Genomic DNA, 22,109 nt, shown 5'->3' with positions numbered 1-22,109 from the left:
TTCTGACCTTACAAGCAGTCCAGAGTCTCAGAAGAACCACAGCTCTCTGTCTTTACTCCCAAATAAGTGAGGACCCTCCCAGTCTCCCCAGTTCCAGCTCTCTGCCCCCCTCCCCACTCCTGGGGCACTTTGCCCAACCTTATTACTATCCGCTTTGGTGTCCCAGCTGGACAGACCTGGCTATGGGGTTGCTGACCATGAAAGAATGAGGGCTGGGCTGGAGGATCCGAGAAGCTGGAGGAGTCTGTGGAGCCGAGAAGCAGGACTGAAGGGACCCTTCATACCAAGCTGAAACTGCATGTCTCCCCCCATTTCCTCCGGACACTTACACACCCCTTCTTCCTCAAGCACGGAAGCCTCTGGTGAGACCCCGATAAGGGAGCTGAGTCATGCCCACCCTTACTCCCGAGCTGGTCCAGAGTAGATATTCACACAGCTACAAGAGGGTGAGCGGACGTGAAGAACTGATCAGTGAATTGGAGGTGATGGTGGCAAATAACAAGGCTGCTACAAGTATGAGTAGAAGCTAGCTCATTCCTGCTTTGGCCTGAGAACTTTGCTCCCCTTTCCATCGTGTTTTATGGAACAGCAACTCCCCACTGCAGTGTCCCCCTCCCAGGGAACTCCTCCTCCCTCAATACATTCCTGAGATGCATTCCAAAGGAGTTGGGCAATTGGAGAGGGGGAATGGAGGACAGGAGGTCAAAGCCCAGCAAGGAATGGAATGTAAGGGTATTGGGGCTAAGAAAGTTGGGGTACTTGGAGAATACAGGCAGAGCAGATACCCACAAGGGGAATTGCAGAAAGATAGGGAGTTACAAAAAGAGGGACAAAAGGAAAGAGCCTAAGACAGTCAGAATATAAGAGGGATGGGGGAGTAACACTCAGTCTGTTACCAAATTTGGCCTCTGAGTCCGCAACCACTGGCAGCGGGGGAGGGCTGTGGGTGAGACTGACATATCCGGCCTCAGGCTGCTGGAGGCTCATTTAAAGCTGGACTGGGCAGCTAGTTGAAGGGCTGCACAGAACTTCCCCCAGTATAGCCCCTCCACATCCACATGCACACTCATTCTCCCCAAATGCACCCCAGCCTATGTAGAGCTCTTTCCCACAAAGCTACCTTACTGTCTCTACATACACATTATCTCGATCACACAGCCCCTACACAGATCCCATCAGGACTGCGTTACCTTCTTCTAGGGAGCCCATCCTACGCACACGGCGTTCGCATAGATAACCTCCATAACAAGCACACCCGGCACCCAGAGTCTCTCCTCCTATTATGTAGACATTCTCCATTCACCCAGCAAGCATTCCTTGAGGGCCAGTTGTGGGGAAGACCCTGGGCCAAACTTTCAGCGGCTGGGGACCAAGATCAGTAAGACCTAGCCTTTGTGTTCAAAGGGCTCCCAGTCCATGAGGTGAGTGAATAAGCCAAGTACAGAATCACAACAGAGGGCAGGATGTGGTAAGAGCCAAAAGGTGTGTGCTCAGAGAGATCCCTTTAGGTTAGGGAAGGGGAACCAAAAAGTCTCCATGATAGGTATCATCTGAAGTTAGAATTTTAAAAAATAGAGATAATAAAAAATAATAGTGATCTGCCATTTATTGACTCTATGTCACTTGCACTGTATACATAATTTCATTTAATCCTTACAGTAGGTGCCATTATTTCCATTTTTACAGATCAGAAAACAGAACTCAAAGATGTTAAATACTTGTTCAAATACTTCTCCAAGTAATAAGTTGTGAAGCCAGGATCCGAACCCAGGTTTCTGACTGCAAAACCCAAGCTCTCTCCACTACGCCAGCCAGCTGGAGATGTGTCAGGGGCAGTTTTCACTCCAGGCAGAGAAATAGTATAAGCAAAGATGGAGAAGCAGTAAATTGTGGAGGAGCATTCAGGGAAGTGAGCAGGCAGGCTGGTTGAAGCACAGGGTACCTGCAAGGGAGCAGTGGTGGGGAAGTCAGGGTTAGGATGGAAAGGCAGAGGAAAGCTAGAGAGGGGTATGAGGAATTTTACTTATTGGAGGACAAAAGGAGGCCAAGGGAGTCTTTGAGCAGAGAAGAGACATAACCAGAACTGGATTTTAGAAAAATAACTCCGGCAGTTACCTTGGAGATTAGTTAGAAGGATACTGTATTAGTACAAAATAAAGGTAACCAAGCCAGAGTTAGAATGGCATTGAGGAAGATGTCACTCAGAAGAAGTTTGGGGAGGTAGAATTGACAGGACCTGATATCTACTAAGGTAGTCAGGTTAGGGTCCCATAGCTTCCTATCATCAGCAGCCACTTTAGTGGCTGGGGCAGCTTGAGTTTAGGTGAGGAACTGGGAAGAGGGGAAAGGATCAGGTTGGGCAGAGAATGTGAGGATGAGGCTATGGTTAGGGGATGTGGTTAGGCTGTGGGAAAAAGCCGATGAGTATATGATTAGTAGCCACTAGGGGCAGATGGGGTTGGGTTAGTGACTGCATCGGGCTGGGAATAGGGAAGACAGGATGTAGAAAAAGGATGGGAAGACAGGGTGTAGAAAAAGGATGCTGGTGATGACGGTGTTGGGAAAAATACCTATACATAAGATACATATATGACCAGTCATTGGATCAGGTTGGGGGAAGGGGAATGATTACATAGATGGTGGCTAAGTCAGGGAATGATGGGGTGAGGTCAGAGGCCAGGTCAGGCTATAGGAGGTTGAGAAGAGATAGGCCTGTGGTCAGTGGCTAAATTAGACTGGGGTGGGGGTGGGAAAGTGAAGGGACATTGTCAATGTCTAAGTAAACTGGAGCTGGGATGGGGGATGGGGGATAGGGTATAGCCAGTGGCTGGGTCAGGCTGAGTAGAGGACAGTGCTGTGGTCAGTGGCAGGGTCAGGCTGGGAGTGAAATGGGGGTGTGGTCAGTGGCCTGGCTGGGCGTGGGATCAGCAAGACCCAGTTTCCTCTTTGGGTCTCGTTTCCTCTTTTCTGTTGGGGAGTGGGGGAAGGGGATCTACAAATGGTCCAAGAAATTAAAAGAGGCTTAGATCTAGGGGGTGGCACACAGCAGGGGCTGGGAGTAGGGTATTCAGCTGATGACCAGGTGGAATGTAGGTACATGACTGGGTGAAAATGGTAGGAGAGTAATTTAAAATGATGGGAAAGCTCAGGTTATGATGAGGCTAAATTCAGGTAGGATGTGCGGATTAAGGGTTGGTGAGGGAGGTAGAACTGAGGATGGGAACGGATGATAAGATGAGCATGGGACAGTTAAAGGCAAGGGAAGTATTTTGTAAGGGGATAGTCAGGATGGATGTGAAATGCAGAGTCAGGGATGAGAGTTGGAGAGGAGGCCTTAATACCTAGAGAACAAGTGAAGTGGGAGACAGCAAAGCTAAACTTTCAGGGGATTCAGTTATTCCCTTCTCCCGTGGCAACAGTGATTCCTTGGTCAGCTTCCCCCATAGTCAACAGCTCCTTCTTCCCTAGGCAGTCTCCAACTTGTGACTAGGCCTTGTACATCCTGGGTCCCTATTTCCCACCTATGTTGTATGTAAACAACATAGTCCAGAATCTCTGTCCCCTAACTGTGGTGGCCACAGCAAGGGCCTTAGGCTTAGAGAATGGAATAAAGATGCTGGAATCCCAGATGCCTGCAATAAGCCAGAACACTAGCCTGAAATTAGTTTGTTATCTCTCTGGGTGAAAAGAAGCCCCTGTAACTACACAGGAATAAAGGACTTCCCTACAAAAGAAGGGCATTTACCTACTGCCAACCTCTTAAATTTCATCTGCTCAAGGCCAACTATGCTAGCCTCAATTACAACCCCTAAAGTTGCCCCAAATTCCTAACATTAACCCCACCTCTAATTTGTTTCCTGATTCCCACTACCGGCTTGGACATTCATCCCTTTCCCAGCAGAGACTCATATCCAATCCCTGATCCCTGATACTGATCTAAGTTTTACCTTTAGCACCAAATCGCCTGATGTTAACCCTAAATGTTGACCCCTAAGCCTAAAGTTCATTTGTAACTTGATTCCTAACTCACACTTTCACTGTTTATCCTTAATACCGACCATGTCAACATTCTTTAATCCCTCAAACAGGCTCTAACCTGATTCCTGTTGTTGACCCTTAACCCGACCCTGAACTCAAATTATGACGTATGATGGCCATCCCAGCAAACAAAATAATGACCTTAATCTAAACCTTACCTACCTAAAACGGACCTGACTCACACTACTAACTCTTAAGTTTTAACCCCAGCTTTTAACTCCTATAGCGACCCTTGATTCCTAAACGGACCCCACCTAATCCCCAACTCACCCAAAGCTTTCCTACCCACATGGCCGCTATCAGCTAACACCAAAGCCCGTCCCCGTCCTGCGCCCCGCTGCCACCCGACTCCTCACGCTCCCCAAAGCCTATCCCAGGCAGAGGACTGCCCCCAGGAGAGGCCTGTCTCCCCTAAGACGGCCTACTTCACGATGAGCCCAAGTTGAGATGCGCTGGACGCTGACCTCTCCAACTAACAGAACCCGAACCGGACACGCAGGAGAGGCAGGGCCCCGCCCGCCCCCGGGGCCAGGCTCCGCGGCCCCACCCTAAGGCCCCCGCCCGGCCCGGTCTGGCCTACCTGCGCTGCCCGGCTCTGCGCCCCGCCTGCCGGCCCGCCGGCCCGCTGCCCTGCCGCTTCTCGGGTCGCCCTCGGGCTCCGGCCTCGCCCTCCCTTCGACACTCTCTCGGCCACTTCCGTCCTGGGAACGTCCCCCACCCGCGGGCGGCGCCCTGGGGCAGCGCTCTATGGTCGCGGGGGGCAGGCAGGAAGCTGCTCTGGCCGCGTTCTCGATGCTCGGGGGCCGCCAAAGGCCGGCAGCCCCTCCCTGGCAGGAAGCGAGGGTGCGGCGCAATCCGGAGAGAACGCCAAGACGACGCCCGAGTTCCCTTTCAGGCCAGAACTCTTCCTTTTTCTAGCTTGGGGGAGAAGGCGGAGCCGGAGCCCTGGAACCCCCGCCCTCGGGGTGCGAGGCGGCAGCAGGGCCGTCCCCTACATTTGCATAGCCCCTGGGACGTGGCGCGGCACCCAGGCCTCTTCTCAGTTGGAGGGAACTCCAAGTCCCACAGTGCCACGGGGTGGGGTGCGTCACTTTCGCTGCGTTGGAGGCTGAGGAGAATTGAGCCTGGGAGGCGGGTCCGGAGAGGGCTACGGAAAGCCCCCGGCCGGGAAGCCCGGCCGTAGAGGGACAGTGGATAGGTGCCCGAGGCCTACAGCTGGCCTGGGGCTCGTGTCTGGGCTTCGGACGTTGGGGCCCGGTAGCCCACCCTTTCCGTAGTTGTCCCAAATGGAGCTGGAATTGGACGCTGGTGACCAAGACCTACTGGGCTTCCTGCTAGAGGAAAGTGGAGATTTGAGGACGGCGCCCGATGAGTCCGTGAGGGCCCCACTGGACTGGGAGCTGCCGCTTTCTGAGGTGCGTTGGGGTTCTGACTGGGGAAAGCGTGGGATGTCCATGAGGTCAGGGGATGGTGATAGGTCAAGGCCTGTTCACTGGAACCCTGCGCAGGTACCGAGCGACTGGGAGGTAGATGATTTGCTGAGCTCCCTGCTGAGTCCCCCAGCGTCGTCGTTGAACGTTCTCAGCAACTCCAACCCCTGCCTTGTCCACCATGACCACACCTACTCCCTCCCACGAGAACCTGTCTCTATGGATCTAGGTGAGTCTGAAATAAGTTTGCGGGGAGGACAGGGTTCATGGGCCTGGCTATTCATACGTTCCCTTTTGCAGAGAGTGAGAGCTGTAGAAAAGAGGGGACCCAGATGACTCCACAGCATATGGAGGAGCTGGCAGAGCAGGTACTTGACTTGATTTTCAGGAAGATTACTCTCACATTCCTCAGGTGGGGGCAGGATTCCCCATTCCTCTGTGACATCCCCATGCAACTGCCGCCCACTTTCTGGTTACCCTAGGATATTGTTAGGCTGGTACTGACAGATGAGGAGAAGAGTCTATTGGAGAAGGAGGGGCTTATTCTGCCTGAGACACTTCCTCTCACTAAGGTAAGACTCTCGTTAGTTGAGCAAAGGCTGAAAAGGGATTAAAAGTCTCAAGTAGGCCAATTCTGTTAACTTTATATCAATAACTTTAAAAAAGGATTGAGGTGAGAAACTTAGCAGATTTATTGCTAATAGGAAGTTGAGGCAGGTACCCAATATGCTAGATGCAAGGCAGATCCTCATTTTCGTTGGGCTTACACAAATTTTGGTGTTCTGTTAAAAAACAAACAAAAAAAAACCCTCAAAATTATCAGTGCAACATTAGTATTGGGCCTTGGAAAGGACTGTGTAAGTGAAGGGCCTTGACACTTCATTGGCTTCATAGTAATCCACCTCTTGCTGAATGGTAGAACTGTTTAGAGAGTTCAACACGATTGGACTAAGCAGTACATGAATAAATGCAAAATCCTTAGTTTCCAGTTTTAAGCAATCAGTGGCAACTTCACAAGCAGAGTACTGGGATACTATGATGAAATCAGTGCTCATTAATAGAAAGGTTCCAGGAATTTTTTTTTTTTTTTTTGACAAGGTCTTGTTCTGTTGCACAGGCTGGAGTGCAGTGATGTGATCATGGCACACTGCAGCCTTGAATTTCTGGGCTTAGGTGATTCTCCCACCTCAGCCTCCTGAGTAGCTGAGACTACAGGTGCACACCACCCTGCCCGGCAAATTTTTTTTTTGGTGTTTTTAGTAGAGATGGGGTTTTGCCTTGTTGCCAGGCTGGTCTTGAACGCCTGTGCTCAAGTGATCTACCCACCTTGGCCTCCAAAAGTAAAGAATTTTAATTCCTTCAAAGTACAAGATGAGTCAGCAGTGCGATGTGGCTACTAGGAAAGTTAATGGGATTTGGAAACTGTAGCAAGAGTTATTGTCTCCACAAGTCACTATCTTGCTTTCCTTTATACTGGCTAGAGCACATCTTTGACAGATACTAAGAAGATGCAGTCTATCCTAAGAAGATGAGTTAAAATTTTTGTCTAAGCTGTTTTTTTCTTGAACTTTTTTTCTCTGAGGAAATGTCAAATGCCTGAAAATAGCTTAACAGGGTTCATTCTATTTGGCCCCAGAGATACTAGGTAAGTCCAACGTATAGAAATTATAAGGAGACAGCTGTTGGTTCAGGATAAGGAAGTTTTTGTTTGAAGACAGATTCTTGCTTTACTGCCCAGGTTGGAGAATAGTGGTGAGATCATGGCTCACTACAGCTTTGACCTCTCAGGCTCAAGCGATTGTCCTTCCTCAGCCTCCTGAGGAGCAGGGACCACAGGCATGTGCCACCACACCCGGCTAATTTATTTTTAGTAGAGACAAGGTCTCACTGTGTTGCTCAGGCTGGTCTCAAACTCCTGGGCTCAAGCGGTCCTCCTGCCTTAGCTCCCCAAAGTGTTGGGATTACAGGCATGAGCCATGTCACTTGAATATTGCCTGACCAATTTTTTTTTTTAATAGTTTAAAATGGTCTGGCTTGTTAGGGTTAACACGTGCTCCGTGGAGGCATTCAGAAAGAATGTGAATGCCTATTGGTCAGGGAAGCTGTAGAAGGGATTTCTGTATTGGAAAGAGATGGATCTCAGTTGCCTTTCAACTTCTTGTTCTAGAGTCCCTCTAATGATACCCCTTTCCCTGTTTCCTTTCAGATGGAGGAACAAATTCTGAAACGTGTGCGGAGGAAGATTCGAAATAAAAGATCTGCTCAAGAGAGCCGCAGGAAAAAGAAGGTGTATGTTGGGGGTTTAGAGAGCAGGTATGAAAGGGAGAGGGACTCAGTTTTAAGTGTTAGGTTTTTGAAGGGAGGACACAGGCCATATCCCCATATCTTTGTTATTTCCCCCAGGGTCTTGAAATACACAGCCCAGAATATGGAGCTTCAGAACAAAGTACAGCTTCTGGAGGAACAGAATTTGTAAGTATCCCTCCAAACCATTCCCTTCCTACGCTCCTCATTTAATGTTTTCTCACTCTTTCCCCTGCCCTACACTTGATTTCTAACAGGGTGGCTGCCTTCACTAGGTCTCTGATTCTAAGAAGCTCACAGTAGTGGGGAATATATTTATAAGTAACTGAGAATAAGCTAAGTACCTAGAAAAAGAAAGGGGGTAAGAAAGACCTCATGGGCTTTCATAGGATTCTGGGGTTGGGTTGGGAAAGCATTCTAGGCAGAGAGAAAGCATCCTAGGCAAGAGGATTAGCCCAGCATAGTCCTCTTGGGCTGGAACACATGTGAGCTGGGACAGAAGGTAGAGAACGTAGAGAATGCCCGGTGAGGATTATGTGCATAGCTGATCAGACAATGGGGAACTACTGATGATATTTGCAAAGGAGGTTAAGTCCTGGAAGAGTTTGTTTTGTTTTTGCTTTTTTTGTTTGTTTTAATGAGGAACTTCAGGCATTTTTTCCAGAGTGGACGAAGTCGTTTGCAAAAATAGAATGAAAAGTAAGAGAGAGGATCCAGTGCAGAGATGGAGGAGGTGGCCTGAACAGGAGTTTCACTGTGTCTCAGGGTGCTAGGCCAGGGGATGCTCACCATTGGCCCCTCTCTTCCTCTAGGTCCCTTCTACATCAACTGAGGAAACTCCAGGCCATGGTGATTGAGATATCAAACAAAACGAGCAGTAGCAGCACCTGCATCTTGGTGAGGATAGTGATGAGGGGAGAAATTCTTTTCTCAGTTGCTGGGGACAGTTGTGCAATCCAGAGCCCTTCTTCATCTCCTTTTTCCTCTGCTGTAGGTCCTACTAGTCTCCTTCTGCCTCCTCCTTGTACCTGCTATGTACTCCTCTGACACAAGGGGGAGCCTGCCAGCTGAGCATGGAGGTAAGAGGCTTAAGGATAGCTCTCAGACATGGGCAAGGGGAGAGGCCTGGGTTGGCCTCTGAAGATTCTTTGTCTCCTCAGTGTTGTCCCGCCAGCTTCGTGCCCTCCCCAGTGAGAACCCTTACCAGCTGGAGTTGCCTGCCCTGCAGTCAGAGGTGCCAAAAGACTGCACACACCAGTGGCTGGACAGCTCAGACCACGTACTCCAGGCCCCTGGCAACTCTTCCTGCCTACTGTACTACATGCCTCAGGCTCCCAGTGCAGAGCCTCCCCTGGAGTGGCCATTCCCTGACCTCTTCTCAGAGCCTCTCTGCCGAGGTCCCATCCTCCCCCTGCAGGCAAATCTCACAAGGAAGGGGGGATGGCTTCCTATCGGTAGCCCCTCTGTCATCTTGCAGGACAGATACTCAGGCTAGATATGAGGATATGTGGGGCGGGTCTCAGCAAGAGCTTGTGGGGCTCCCCATCTGTGTCCAAATAAAAAGGGGTGGGCGAGGGCTGGCTGCAGCTCCTATGCCCTATCAGGAGGACTGAGGGCTCAAACACACCACACTTACTGGCTTTCTGGGTCTTTTATTTGTACCCATGTGTCTCACCCCATGAATGTACCTGGGGAAATCAACTGACCTCCCTGAACATTTCATGCAGTGAGGGAACGGGTGAGGAAAGAAATAAATAAGTGATTCTAATGCTGCCTAGGTCACCCTCAACCCCCATTTACTGGCACAACTGGGTGGGGAGAAGGGAAGGGGTATGATTGTCCTGATGGCTCAGGGTTGCAGAAGGTTCAGAGGGGAAGGAGGAAAGGCCAGGCTGGAGGCTGGGCTATTAGTGCTTTCCTCCCACAGTTCAGACGGTTCACTCTGGGCTCACGTTTGCCATGGCTTCCTTTGGTCCAAACATAGGCCCTGTCCTTAGTCCTGTGCCCTGTTCGACTTTTGGCCTGGAGGCCTTTTTGTGCTGCTGCTGTTGCAGGGCTAGCTGCATGGCCCAGATGCTCAGTGGCCGCATGTAGGCCAGTGAGCGGAACACCCGCTGCTGGCAGTATGCCTCTGGGGTCTGGAAGGCCAGACCCAGGCGCTCCCACACGGTACGGTAGCAGCCTTCAGCTGTCTGGAAGCCCTCCCAAGTCAGGCCCTGTTGGGAGAGATGACAGTTATACATACTAACTTGCACCCTCTGAATAGCCATTTCCACTGGATAGATGGAGGCAGTATAGTCTTTGCCTTCAAGGAGCGGGAAGGAAGTAGAGGAGGTAACTGTGACCCACAGGCAAGTCTGAAGGCAGGAGCTAGAATGCATACCAGGGAAAAGCGGGAGGCTTTATAGATGGATAAGATGGCATTGGGTTATGCCTTGAAGAAATTTGGTGGCTGAGGAAGTTTTCTGGGCCAGGATACAGATGGTAGAGAGATGGGAAAGGGAGTGTATTACCTCTTGGATCATGGTAGCTGCCAATCCGTAGACCACACCCACCCAGACTTCATCAGACTGCACACTGGATTTATCAGGGACACCATGGGGCTGCATCCCATTCACAGCCCCCATGGCCCCTCCTGCAAAGGCCTGGACGTTCAGCTCAAAGATAGTTTGGAGAGCACGGACCACATGTGGGGTAGGAAACACCTGGAGGGGCAATGGCAGGAACATAGTCTCATATACTTACTTCCCACCTTCAGGGAAAACCCAGTTTTCTCTCTGGCTCCTCCTCCTAGTCTCACCTCAGTCTCTCCTTCTCCTAGGCCACAGGCCTTCAGGAACCACTGTCCAGCACACTGGTCAGACATAACACTACGAGACTGAGGCTGAGAGCTGCTGTCATAGTTGTAATAGCGGCCTGGAGTCGAGGAAGAGAAAATAAGGCTCCTGGTGTCCCTTCAGCTGCTTTAAGACTACTTAGGCTCCCCGAACTCACCATTCCACAGCAGTCTCTCATAGGCTTCTTGGCCCCGGTGGAGGATGGAAGAAAACTTATCCTGAATGTCCTGTGCCCCACACAGAGCAGCCATCTGGACCATCACAGCCACAGCTGCCAGCCACAGCCCTCCACAGTAAGCACTGATCAGGGACATGGGTTTGGGGGTCAGACTGGCAGCTCCAGCTACTCCCATGCAGTGTAACAGACAATGAGTCATTTTTTCTTGAGCCCTACAATCCCTTGGTGCCCAGTTTCCCACCTCAGGCCTCCTGGAAACCCCTACCCACTAACCTGGGGCCTGTGGTCACCCATCCATCATAGGTCTGGTCTGCGTAGCCTCCATTTTCAATGAGTCCATCATGATCCTTGTCAAACTTCATTTCAGACTCCATCACAGCCTAGAGAGGGGACCAAGATGCTGAAGACCTAGGTACCGAGGAAAGGCAACAACCAGCTAGGCTCTTCCCAGACACCAGCCATACCCCTGGCACACTGGTCACTGCATGTGCATCCCTTACTAGACACACAGGCCACATGTCCTTCAGGAAGTTTTGATCACCCGTCAGGTAATAGTCCCGATAAACCTGCAGCACAAACTTCAGGTTCAGGTCCTTCCAGTCAGCAGTATCGTGGATCAAATATGCATTGACCCGGAGCCATGGTTCATCATCTGTGGGAGAGGCGGGGACCTGGGTCATTTGCATTGGTGGGTAGGGTAGAGGGTACAAAAGTTGAGGGAGGGAAGCTGACCTTGGGGTGGACTTTTACCTGGGTCCCCAATATCATGGGGGATGACGTTCCTCCTTTTCACAGGTGCCATCACCCCACTCATCAGGTACTGTCGCCGTGTCAGGTCCTCCCTGAGAGTGGCCAGAGCTGCGGGAGCAGACACAGAAGGGAGGCAGGGAATGGGCATGCTTGAGGAGGGGCACAGAGCTATGTGTGTGACCGCAGTGGGGAACCAGTAAGCAGCATGCAGATATGTATAAAGGGAAGGGAAAGGAGACAATCTGAGGGACCACAGAAGTTCAGGGGTATGGGGAGCCAAGAGGGCAGAAGAGGCACAAAAGAGATCCTCACCCATGTCATACTGTAGGCTGAGCTCAAGTTTGGGCCATAGCATGATGAGGGCAAAGGAGGCATAAAAGTGGACATCATATGTGTTGTACATGCGGTACTCCTGGCCTGGAGGAATGAATGAGAAACACTGTTGCCAGAATTCCTGCTTCCCCTTCAAACCCCTCTGTAGCTTGTCCTCTAGATTTGGAAGTGGGGCACCGTCACTAGTCCACATCCATCACCCCCTCACCCTAACCAATATCCTGGGGTAGGCAAATCCATCATCCTGGCTTAGGCATGGCCTGCCATATCCCAGCCCACCAGCATCCTGTACCCTCAAGGTAGCCAAATCGACCGTAGTCCCGTAGGGTGGGGCAGAGGTGACACATGCTTCTGCCCAGCTCCTCTGGTAGGGAGTCCTCACGAACTTCCAGCCATACTGTGCCTCCATCAGCCAGGAAGTATAGTTCATTGAACAGTGCAGATTTGTACCAGGCAGGCAGTGATCTGGGAAGTGAGGAGGAGGAAATGGTTTAAGGAACATGCATCTCCCAAGATGGAAAGGATTTGGGGGTTCAGCAGAGTAGAAGCATCAAATTAATCCCAGTGCAAGTCTACTGACTTTGGTGGGTGGAGAGTAAATCGAGGAGTCCCATTCGGAGTGAGTGCCTAGGAGAAAGGCAAGAGATGGGCCCCACTGGCACCTGTCATCCAATACCGGGCTCTGCCAAGCTGAGATCCTCTCTTCCCACTCTGCGTATCGGCACAGTGCATAGTGGCTGAGGGCAGGTGCTGCATCTCCATCCTGGCCAAAGAACCTTGTATACCGCCTGGGGTGGGAAGGGGAAGGATGAACACAAGCCCCAGGTCACAGCTTTGGATCCTTACACTTTCTTGCTCCCCTCACCTGTAGTGGACTTGGCCTTTAGCTCCAAACAGGATCCTGGGCATGTCCCAGGCCAGTGAAAACTCCAGGCGGCACTGGCCTCGAGGTCGCAACTTGCTGGAAACACACACAGCTCCAGCAATGCCTACTCCTTTCTGCGTAGGGGTGCTTTGGCCTGAGAGAAGCACAAGAGAATTCAGGACAGGAGCCCCTGCAACCCCAGGGATAGGGATCTCTAACAGGGAAACAAGGCCTACTTATTGCCAGGCCTCCCACCCTTGGTCCCAAGACAGGGACAACCTCTCTTCCCACCATCTCCCAGTCAGACCCCCCATCACCAGCGGGAGAGTCCAGCTGTCCATCCTGAAGTAGATCCTGCCACACCTGCTGCCCCGTGCTGTCAGGGTCAAAGGCTGTGATGTGGGTTACCGTGGTATCTGCCTGTGAAGGGGCCAGGGACTGTGAGGGCAGGCACGAGTACACTGGGTCCCGGCTAGCTCCCCAGCTCCTCTTACCCAGACCTAGGGGCTTACGGGAGTATGATGAGGGTGGATGAAGAGACCATGGTGGGGTGGAGATGGGGTTCAGGGGCTAAGGTATAGGGCAGGCTCTTTCCTTACCGTGACTCGTGCAGCCACAGCCATTGTGTAGGGGTTTGGAAGGGTTGGATGATGCAGCAGCAGCCCCTGGACAGTTTCCCCGCCATGCTCCAGACAGAAGGGCTCATTCCACAAACCCCCTGGGGCATCATCTCCACCCCCCAGTCCATTCCGCATGGAGAACATGATGGACACATCTAGAGCTTCGTCCCCTTCATTTTCCACATCCCACACAAAGACTCCTACAGGCAGGCTGCTGTCCTGGGGGCAGAACATTAGACTCAGACGGTCCCAGTAGAGCCCCTGCTGACCCCACTCTCCTAGGATCAGTCCTGGGCGCACACAGGACCTGACTCAAATACTCTTCAGTATACTCTTCTTTTGTCCACTTGCATCTCCCTGTATTCCCAGGCAAGCTGCCTATTGGGACATAGAAGACCAGAACCAATCGGGCGGTGGTTCTGGGAAGCCAGTGTGATGGCTTCAATCTCCCTTTCACAGGTCATGCAGTTTCTTTTCCTTTTTTTTTTTTTTTTTTTGAGACGGAGTCTTGCTCTGTCACCCAGGCTGGAGTGCAGTGGCATGATCTTGGCTCACTGCAAGCTCCACCTCCTGGGTTCACGCCATTCTCCTGCCTCAGCCTCCCGAGTAGCTGGGATTACAGGCGCCCGCCACAATGCCCCGCTAATTTTTTTTGTATTTTTAGTAGAGACAGGGTTTCATGTGTTAGCCAGGATGATTTCCATCTCCTGACCTCGTGATCCGCCTGCCTCGGCCTCCCAAAGTGTTGGGATTACAGGTGTGAGCCACCGTGGAGCCTGGCAGGCCATGCAGTTTCTAGCAGAGGCAAGGTCCTGGGGAAGGGAGGGCAATGGAAAATACAGACATGGGGGCCTCACCTGGTAGTCATGGGGCAAGATGGGTGTGATCTGACGGCAGGTGAGGGTGACATCCTGGCCAGGAAGCTGATAGACAGTCCAGGCTCGGGGATAGAGGGCGTGGTAGAAAGCAAAGTACCCACACAGGCCCCAGTTCCAGCTGCGGAGGACACTTGGGCGCTCCAGGGACAGGACTTGCTGGTACACAGTCTGCCCTTCCCGGCGTAGGCACACTGTGAACTTAAAGAGGGCAGATAAGCTGGAACGGGGTAAGCCATAGGCACCACAAACTAAGTCTTCCCTGTCCTCAAATCAGCTCCTCCCCTTTCAGAGCCTGCAGCTGTTACCACTGCACCATCAGCTTCAAGTCATCCCCCAGGCTCAGTGAATCACCAAGTCCTGCTACCTCCTCGTCCATCTATCTCCCAAGCTTTCTCTCCCTTCTCCACTATGGTGGTGTTAGCATCTCATTTAAGCCCAAACAATCTCCTGCTTTTTCTGTGGCCCTTTTCATCTGGGTAGCAGAGTGATCTTTCTCACAGGCAAATCTAGATATGTCGTCCTTGGTTAGAATGTTTCAGTGACTCCCCATGGCCCTCAGGCTAAAGTCTCAACTCTTGCCTGGCTTTCAAGGCCCTTCTTGAGCTGGCCTCTCCTTGCCCATCAGACTCATCACCTCTTCAAGCACCTATATTCTGCTCATATAAAAATACTCACTGTTCCTTGAGCACACTACATTCCCTCCTCCATGCCTGTGCTCATACTTATTCGCTATCTGGTGAAACCTCTCATCCTTCAAAGCCTAGGTCAAAAGCCATCTCTTCCTCTTCCTCTCCTTCCTCCAGCAGTGAGTCATTATATGTGCCCCCCTCCTGCTCTATTCTAGCATTTGGTGTATTATCTTATAATGTATTGACTGACCATTCTGTGTCCCTGACTGCTCTATGGGTTCTTCTGAGGGTAGGTACATTTTCTAATTCACTGATGCACCATTCTTCAGAGTTGGTGTGTATGTGGAGGGAATGAGTGAAATCTGCAGCGCCGTCCCTTTTTCCGCAGTATACTATCCACCCCTCTTCTTTTAGCACTGATGTGGTCTCTGTCTCCATTTCCCCTAAGTCTTGTTTTCTCAAAAAAAGTTTTAGCTCTTGGAGGGTAGGAGCTATGAGGGATTAATATCCCTTTCCCTGGTTCAAACTATGCCAAATATTTTTATTGTATACAGTCGGCTCTCCGTATCTGTGAGTTCCGCATCAGTGGATTCAACCAACCAAATCTAAAATATGCGGAAAAAAAGTTGCATCTGTACCGAATATGCACACACTTTATTTCTTGTACGGTATGACAAGGGTTTATGTAACAATGTATGAGGTATTATAAGTAATCTACAGATGATTTAAAGTGTATAGGAGGATGTGCAATGGTTATTTGCAAATACTATATGCCACTTCAAATCAAAGACTGAGCATCCTCGGATAGTGGGTCCTGGGCCCAACCCCCAATGGATACTGAGGGACAACTATATAAAATACTTTTTCATTTTGTTGGAATGGTACATAATGGTTAAGACCACAAGCTCTTCACCACAGAAAGAAATGGTTCTGAATCCCAACCTTTCCATTTACCAACCTTGTGACCTTGCGCATGTTACTAAACCTCTCTGGATCTTAGTGTCCTCATCTGCAAAATGAGCATAATAGTGGTACTTCCCTTGTAGGATTGTTTTTAGTATTAAACAGTATACAAAGAGCCTAGAACAGTGTCTAGCACATGTTAAGCATGCAATAATTACTTTAATTGTAGAGTCACAATTCTAGAAGCCATTCCCCTCAGGATACCTAAGGGATGAGGCAGAGAGGGATCTTGGAACATGGGCAGGGCTGGTAAACCTGAACCAGGAAGGGCATTGTCATTAATTGGACTAAAGATTTGCTAGTCATTTTTCCTTTGAAGATGAGGCTGAATGCTGGAGCCAGGAAAGAGGAACTTCCTAGACAACTCTAAAGGGGTGGTCAACTAGAGAGATATGATGAAAGGCAGGCCACATACTTCTGGCAATTTAAGGCCCAGATGTGATGCAGGAGCAAAAGGAAAAAAGTGAAGCTTCAGAAGAGGGAAGAAGGCTAGAGATCTAAGCCCGGGAGAGAAGGAGCTTTTTAGATCCTAAGCCAGAGAGACCTCCAGGGAAGTGATCAGCAGAGGAGCTGAACTTTGGTGAAGGTTCCTCAATCAGGGTGAGGAACCTTGTACTACATGTCTTTTTTTCCCATGAGTTTATAGACTTTGGGTTTTCTTCTCCCTTCCAGTCCTACCAAATGTTCTTTTAGCCAGGTTAAGTGATTTGGGAATTCTCTGCATTCTTTGTGGTTGGGGGCTGCCTCAGCTAGTTGGGTTGGGCCAGTGAGGTAGACAAGAGGCATTTGCTAGAGAAATGCCAAGTCTGTTTACTCTTTCAAGGAATGTGTGCTCTGTGTGTGTCTTATTCCTACAGTATATCCTAGCACACGGCTGGGCACACAGGAAGCATCCTGAGAGTACTTACTGGATTGAATCATATTCACATCTAACTGCTACCTCCTACACTAGCCAAGAGGTCCTTCCTTCTTGGCCTGGGGAGGTACTGTCCTGGCCTCTCCACCTCCTGGCTCTTACTTGGTCAGCGATGACTGTCCGGTGCTGATACATTCCAGGGTTAAGCTGCCAACGACAGAACTGGCCTCTCCAGCCACGGGTAATAGTGCCTCCCCCGATGCCACCCAAGGGACAACCTAGAGAAATCAGGATGGTTAGTGGGGTATTGGGAGAGGAAAATAAGCATATTTCTAACTTTCTAGACTATAAAGCCTGGTTCTTCTGAAAACCTAGGGAATGGAACAGTGCAATTTGCATAAACTGGAAGCCTCTGCCTAACTGTGGTAGACCTGGAGGCTGGGCCTTTTCTGAGCAGAGCACAGATGGGGTGAGGCTCACCATAAATCTGTCTTAGGGGTACAGAATTGATCATGTCGATGAAAGGTGTCTTCTTTTCCACCTGGGTCTTCCGGTACCACCACTGCAGGTACCTGAGGAGCAAGAGGCAATGTGAGTGGAAGGGGGCAGGTGGGCAGTTGTTCACAGGCTGTCACCTGCCTGTCTCTGTGACCTCCCATTAAATGTCCCAAGGACATCTGCTTTCAAATCTCTCTTCCTCTTGATTTCTGTACAGTTCAAGGTCCCTTCATCTTCCCAGTCACCCCAGCTAAAGTGTAGGAGTGGCTTTGTTTCTCTCCTTTTTTCTCCTCAGAAGGGGCTTTCTGATCTCTCCTTATCTCTCTAGTGCCACCACCACTGCTTTACTTCCAACATCAGGAGCTTCTGTCTGAGGTGCTGAAAGGACCGTTTATGGTTTCCTGGCCTACAGCCTCCACCCCCAATCCCCTACCTCCAAAACAGGCATAGACTGCTGGGGATAACTTTCTTATTTTAATTTTTATTATTTATTTATTTTTTTTTGAGATAGAGTTTCATTCTTTGTTGTCCAAGCTAGAGTGCAGTGACGCGCAGTCTTGGCTCACTGCAAACTCCGCCTCCTGTGTTCAAGCAATTCTCCTGCCTCAGCCTCCCAAGTAGCTGGGATTACAGGCGTCCACTACCATGCCTGGCACATTTTTTTTTTTTTTTTTTTTGAGACGGAGTCTTGCTCTGTCGCCCAGACTGGAGTGCAGTGGCCGGATCTCGGCTCACTGCAAGCTCCGCCTCCCGGGTTCACGCCATTCTCCTGCCTCAGCCTCCCGAGTAGCTGGGACTACAGGCGCCCGCCACCTCGCCCGGCTAGTTTTTTGTATTTTTTAGTAGAGACGGGGTTTCACCGTGTTAGCCAGGATGGTCTTGATCTCCTGACCTCGTGATCCGCCCGTCTCGGCCTCCCAAAGTGCTGGGATTACAGGCTTGAGCCACCGCGCCCGGCTTTTTTTTGTATTTTTAGTAGAGATGGGGTTTCACCATGTTAGCCAGGCTGGTCTTGAACTCCTGACCTCAGGTGATCTGCCTGCCTCGGTCTCCCAAAGTGCTGGGATTAGAGGCGTGAGCTACCGCTTGTGGCCTTTCTTCTTTTTAAAATGATCATTTTTCTTTCTAATTGTGAAAGGTGAAAGGGGGAAAAAAACCATCTCACCCACAGACAATCAGTGTTTATATTTATTTCTGGGCATTTCCTCTCAAGTCTTTTTTTTTTTTTTTTTTTTTTTTAAATTCAGCATTTAAACCGTGAAGCTTTCTGATTTTGCTCTCGGTAAAGCCTTCAAAAAATCCCAACATTTTCCTGGGCTTGCTACAGCCCTGTATCCAAGAGGCAAATGATTGAGGCTGTTTTCAGTAGGCAAATGATTCTGTTTTCAAGGCTCTGACATCTGTCCCAGCCTATCTTCTAATCTTATTTCCTACAAATTCTCATTCCAGATGGGTCCTCACCAAGTAGCCCCTGCCTTGCCAGGCTCTTTCCCATTTCCACTGTCCTCCCTACCTAACCACATTATGCCTACTGTTTAGTCACACCACTTCTAGCCAAATAATTGGGTAAGTAACCCCTAAGTCCCAGTTTCTTCATCTACAAAATGAGGATACCACCTGCTCTAGCTACCTAATAAAATGGTTGAAAGATCAAATGACATAATAGATAAGAAAGCCATAAAGTACAGGTATGATTATTACTCATATATACAAACTGCTATCTCAATTCCTAATCAGACATTGCCTTGTTATTTCAGTGTTCCTCATGTGAGGCTGACATATTTTTAAGTTCCTTGGGGAAAGGGACAATGACAAAGACTAGTTGAATATTACCCTCAGGTCCAAGCACCGGGCAGGACATATGGTCTGCAGTCAATGCATATTTGCCAAATTTACAAATGAATGAACATACAAATGATGGGGCACAAGAGAGATAACAGACAGACTGGAGCAGAGGAGGAGAAATGTGATTAAAGAATAGGGACAGCGGCCAGGTGCAGTGTGGCTCACACCTGTAATCCCAGCACTTTGGGAGGCCGAGGTGGGCGGATTACCTGAGGTCAGGAGTTCAAGACCAGCCTGGCCAACATGGTGAAACCCCGTCTCTACTAAAAATACAAAAAAATTAGCCGGATGTGGTGGCGGGCACCTGCAATCCCAGCTACTTGGGAGGCTGAGGCAGGAGAATAGCTTGAACCCAGGAGACAGAGGTTGCAGTGAGCTGAGATCGCACCATTGCACTCCAGCCTGGGTGACAAAAGCAAGACTGTCTCAAAAAAAAAAAAAAAAAAAAAGGGACAGCACATTCTAGGGGTGGAAAGAAGAGGGAAGGAAGACAAAGGATGGGATGACAAGAAGGCAGAGAATCCTCTCTGCCAGCTTAGAGAAAATTGGACTTTGAAACTAGAGGCCAGAAAGGACTGGTAGAGGGAGGGTGCGGCCGAGGATTAGGGCAACCAGGGAGAGTAACTGCAATCTATGAGGATAGGCAGAACAAAGGACTATCTGGCACGGAAGAAGCACTCAATAAATATTTATTGAATGAGTGGACTCTGGCTGGAAGGGAGAACAATTGAAATTGAATTCTTACCGAGGTAAGGCCCAGAGAACTCTGTCTTGCTGGAGCTCCTGGTCAGAGTGTCCCCAGTTCAGCTCCGTCTTAGGAGCTCTCTCACTCCCTTAATATGGTAGCTGGCCATTCCTGACCTATTTGGCCTTCTCCACAATTTCAACCTCAAGAGTTATCACTTAGAATTCTTGTCTCACCTGTGCTTTCTCCTCACAGGAACTCATCCTATTCCAAAAACCTTGTATCAGTCCCCCCTACTCTATCCTGGAATGGGGAGCCAGGGTCCAGGGGGTTGAGCACAGCTTCAGGCCTCTATGACTCAGTTCATATTTAAGGGCTAAGAGGCTAGGATGCCCATCTTTTCTTGATCTCATTGTTCCCACCACATGCAACTCAGTGTACTTCTCTCTGTACACTAGATCCTATTTTGACCCAAAAGCTTTTGGGGTCAAACTTGGACTGAATTGATTTCAGAAGCAGCCTGGAGGGATGATTCTTCTCTGCTGCAGGCCACCCACAGGCACCAGCAAAGCCAGATGTGCAGGCAGCGTCAGGCCCTTCCCACTCCCCAGGGCTGGGGTTAGATAACTGACCTCCCCATCACAGCCCCACAGCACTTACTGGGGAAATGAAGGGTCTCCTCTAGAAGCTGTCAGGGCAGGATTTCCCAAGCTTTATGCCTCCCTCCACAGTTCTGTGTTTATTGTGTAGACTGAGTCAGGATGACCTCAGGGTGATGCTTTCTGTCCTCACATCCACCTGTTCCTGTTAGTGGGTCTGGCTCCTCATCACTAGTCTTTGAACTCAGTGGGGATCTAGACGGGTTCTACATCTATGGCAGTGCCTCTCTGATAAATGACTTAATATCAAGAGCTCTCTCTCCCAGAATAGAATGACAGCACCTTTTCATCACTTCAGAGTTGAGGGCAGGGAGGCTCTTACCTACTCCCTGGAGCTAAAGCTTGAGGAAAGAAGCAGTAGTGTTGGGACTCTAACAATGTACCTAAAGAGGTACAGAGAATGCCCCAGCTGTTTGCAGGAAGTAAGGGGTTGAGACTCCCCACCCCCAAATAAAACAACATTGTGTTAGTATCACAGCAGCCAGATTATCCTTTCCTACCTTGCCACAAAGTATAGCTAATCCCAAAGGGAAGTCATTGGAAACCAATATGTGAGAAGGAGCCTGAATGGGAAAGGCTGACTGCGTGACCAAATGTTCCTACTGTTTCCTTCTGAAAAGACAAAACACTGGGAGGGAATGGTGTTGCAAAGAGATGTGACCTGGTCTCATGGTCCAAAACCATAGGCCTAAAATATGCCAGGGATAGGGGCCGCTTCACTGGGACAAGAAGCCCAACTGCTTTCTTGCCCTTTCCCACCTCTGCTAGTTTTGAGCTGGAACAAAGTGAAGCCAAAGGCATTCTAGGCAATGGGGTCTACTCACCTCAAGCCCATGCCTATATGCTTTATCATGTTCCTTAGGGAGACATTGTTAGCTTGAAAGGGTTTCCTCTTCTCTGTAAACTCATGAGCCAGACAGATGCGCCAGCCAAAGGGAGGCACCTGGTAGCCCATAGCTTTACCCTCATAGGAAGCCATCAGCTGCCCAGAGTCCTCCGGATTGCAGCAGCCCGTCTCTTTTTGGGGTCGGTTGTCTTCGGGACTCTTGCAGTCTGTAACCTGCACATCCTTGGTGCCTACAGTCTTTTCAGGGCAATAAACCTGTGGATCCTCTTTGACACAGCTTATCTGCTCCGAGGCTGGGACGCCAGTTCCCATGTTTCCTGGATCCTGGGTCCCCATGACCTCGATGGCCCCAAGTTCCGAGCCCTCGGATACTAAGTATCTGGCCAGCCTATTCCAAATGTGGGCGCCGGTGGTTGTTAGGTATCGTCCCGGAGGGCCGGGCGTTGGGGAAAGCTTAGATGAGCTGGTGTTTCAGTGGAGCCGGGGAGCTCTTGCTTCAGTGGCGGCGGCGACAGCAATGAAGCCGCCTTGGGCTCTCCTTCGGTTGTCTCTGTAGGTCCTGGACGGGAAGGGTCGGGCCTCGTCGTCATTGAGCCGCGATGATTAGCTCGCCCGGCCAAAGGGCGACTGGGCCCGCAGAGAGGGGAGGAGCCGCGGGGCCAGCCCACCAGGCACCGCCCCGGGACGGGCCCGGAAGGCACCGCCCCCAGGACCTCGGCCCGGCCCCTGGGCCACGGCACCGGGTCCCCCAGGATTGGGCGCCAGGTCCCGCAGGCCGGCTCCGGGGCAGCGCCCGCGCCCAGGTGCCAGCCCGTGGGAAGGTGACCCTGGGCGCCGGGACAACCCGAGCCCTTTCCGGTCTGGCCGGCCGGGCGCTTCCGGCCGGAAGGGACT

General features: G+C 50.5%; 3 protein-coding genes across 14 annotated transcripts in view; 1 reads left to right on the top strand and 2 right to left on the bottom strand.

Annotated features, from left to right (window-relative positions):
• The window catches only part of TLN1 (talin 1), a 35,162-nt gene extending 30,421 nt beyond the window's left edge, over window positions 1-4,741 (bottom strand). For 8 of the 9 annotated variants that reach the window (XR_012424568.1, XM_065530374.1, XM_074017103.1 and 5 more), the window contains exon 1: window positions 4,619-4,741. The gene's annotated coding sequence lies outside the window, so the exon portion shown is untranslated. Of the gene's footprint in view, window positions 1-176; window positions 550-4,618 lie in introns of those variants that run through there. The other variant, XM_074017102.1, reaches the window with a different exon arrangement.
• Window positions 4,742-5,124: 383 nt separating this feature from the next.
• Window positions 5,125-9,537, top strand: CREB3 (cAMP responsive element binding protein 3). The gene is made up of 9 exons (XM_005581355.5): window positions 5,125-5,453; window positions 5,547-5,697; window positions 5,769-5,836; window positions 5,951-6,040; window positions 7,675-7,781; window positions 7,872-7,940; window positions 8,585-8,669; window positions 8,767-8,851; window positions 8,933-9,537. Exons 1-9 carry the CDS (start codon window positions 5,325-5,327, stop codon window positions 9,265-9,267), a joined length of 1,119 nt encoding a protein of 372 aa, XP_005581412.3. The 5' UTR covers window positions 5,125-5,324; the 3' UTR covers window positions 9,268-9,537.
• GBA2 (glucosylceramidase beta 2) lies at window positions 9,409-22,077 on the bottom strand. Of its 4 annotated transcripts, none has more exons than XM_005581356.4 (17): window positions 21,193-22,077; window positions 17,162-17,253; window positions 16,844-16,959; window positions 14,213-14,431; window positions 13,335-13,574; window positions 13,053-13,155; window positions 12,736-12,889; window positions 12,533-12,658; window positions 12,163-12,335; window positions 11,850-11,954; window positions 11,538-11,645; window positions 11,252-11,439; window positions 11,061-11,167; window positions 10,767-10,909; window positions 10,573-10,688; window positions 10,286-10,477; window positions 9,409-9,988 (listed from the first exon to the last, which is right to left on the bottom strand). In XM_005581356.4, exons 1-17 carry the CDS (start codon window positions 21,549-21,551, stop codon window positions 9,710-9,712), a joined length of 2,820 nt encoding a protein of 939 aa, XP_005581413.2. In that variant the 5' UTR covers window positions 21,552-22,077; the 3' UTR covers window positions 9,409-9,709. The 4 variants fall into 4 exon arrangements, with proteins under 4 accessions (XP_005581413.2, XP_005581414.2, XP_045230384.2 ...); XM_005581357.4 differs by having other exon boundaries at window positions 11,288-11,439; XM_045374449.3 differs by having other exon boundaries at window positions 13,335-13,569.
• Between the last annotated feature and the right edge of the window lie 32 nt (window positions 22,078-22,109).

This window comes from Macaca fascicularis, chromosome 15 (assembly GCF_037993035.2).
Source record: "Macaca fascicularis isolate 582-1 chromosome 15, T2T-MFA8v1.1".
Classification (NCBI taxonomy): domain Eukaryota; kingdom Metazoa; phylum Chordata; class Mammalia; order Primates; family Cercopithecidae; genus Macaca; species Macaca fascicularis.
This window is presented reverse-complemented; position numbering and strand designations above follow the sequence as displayed.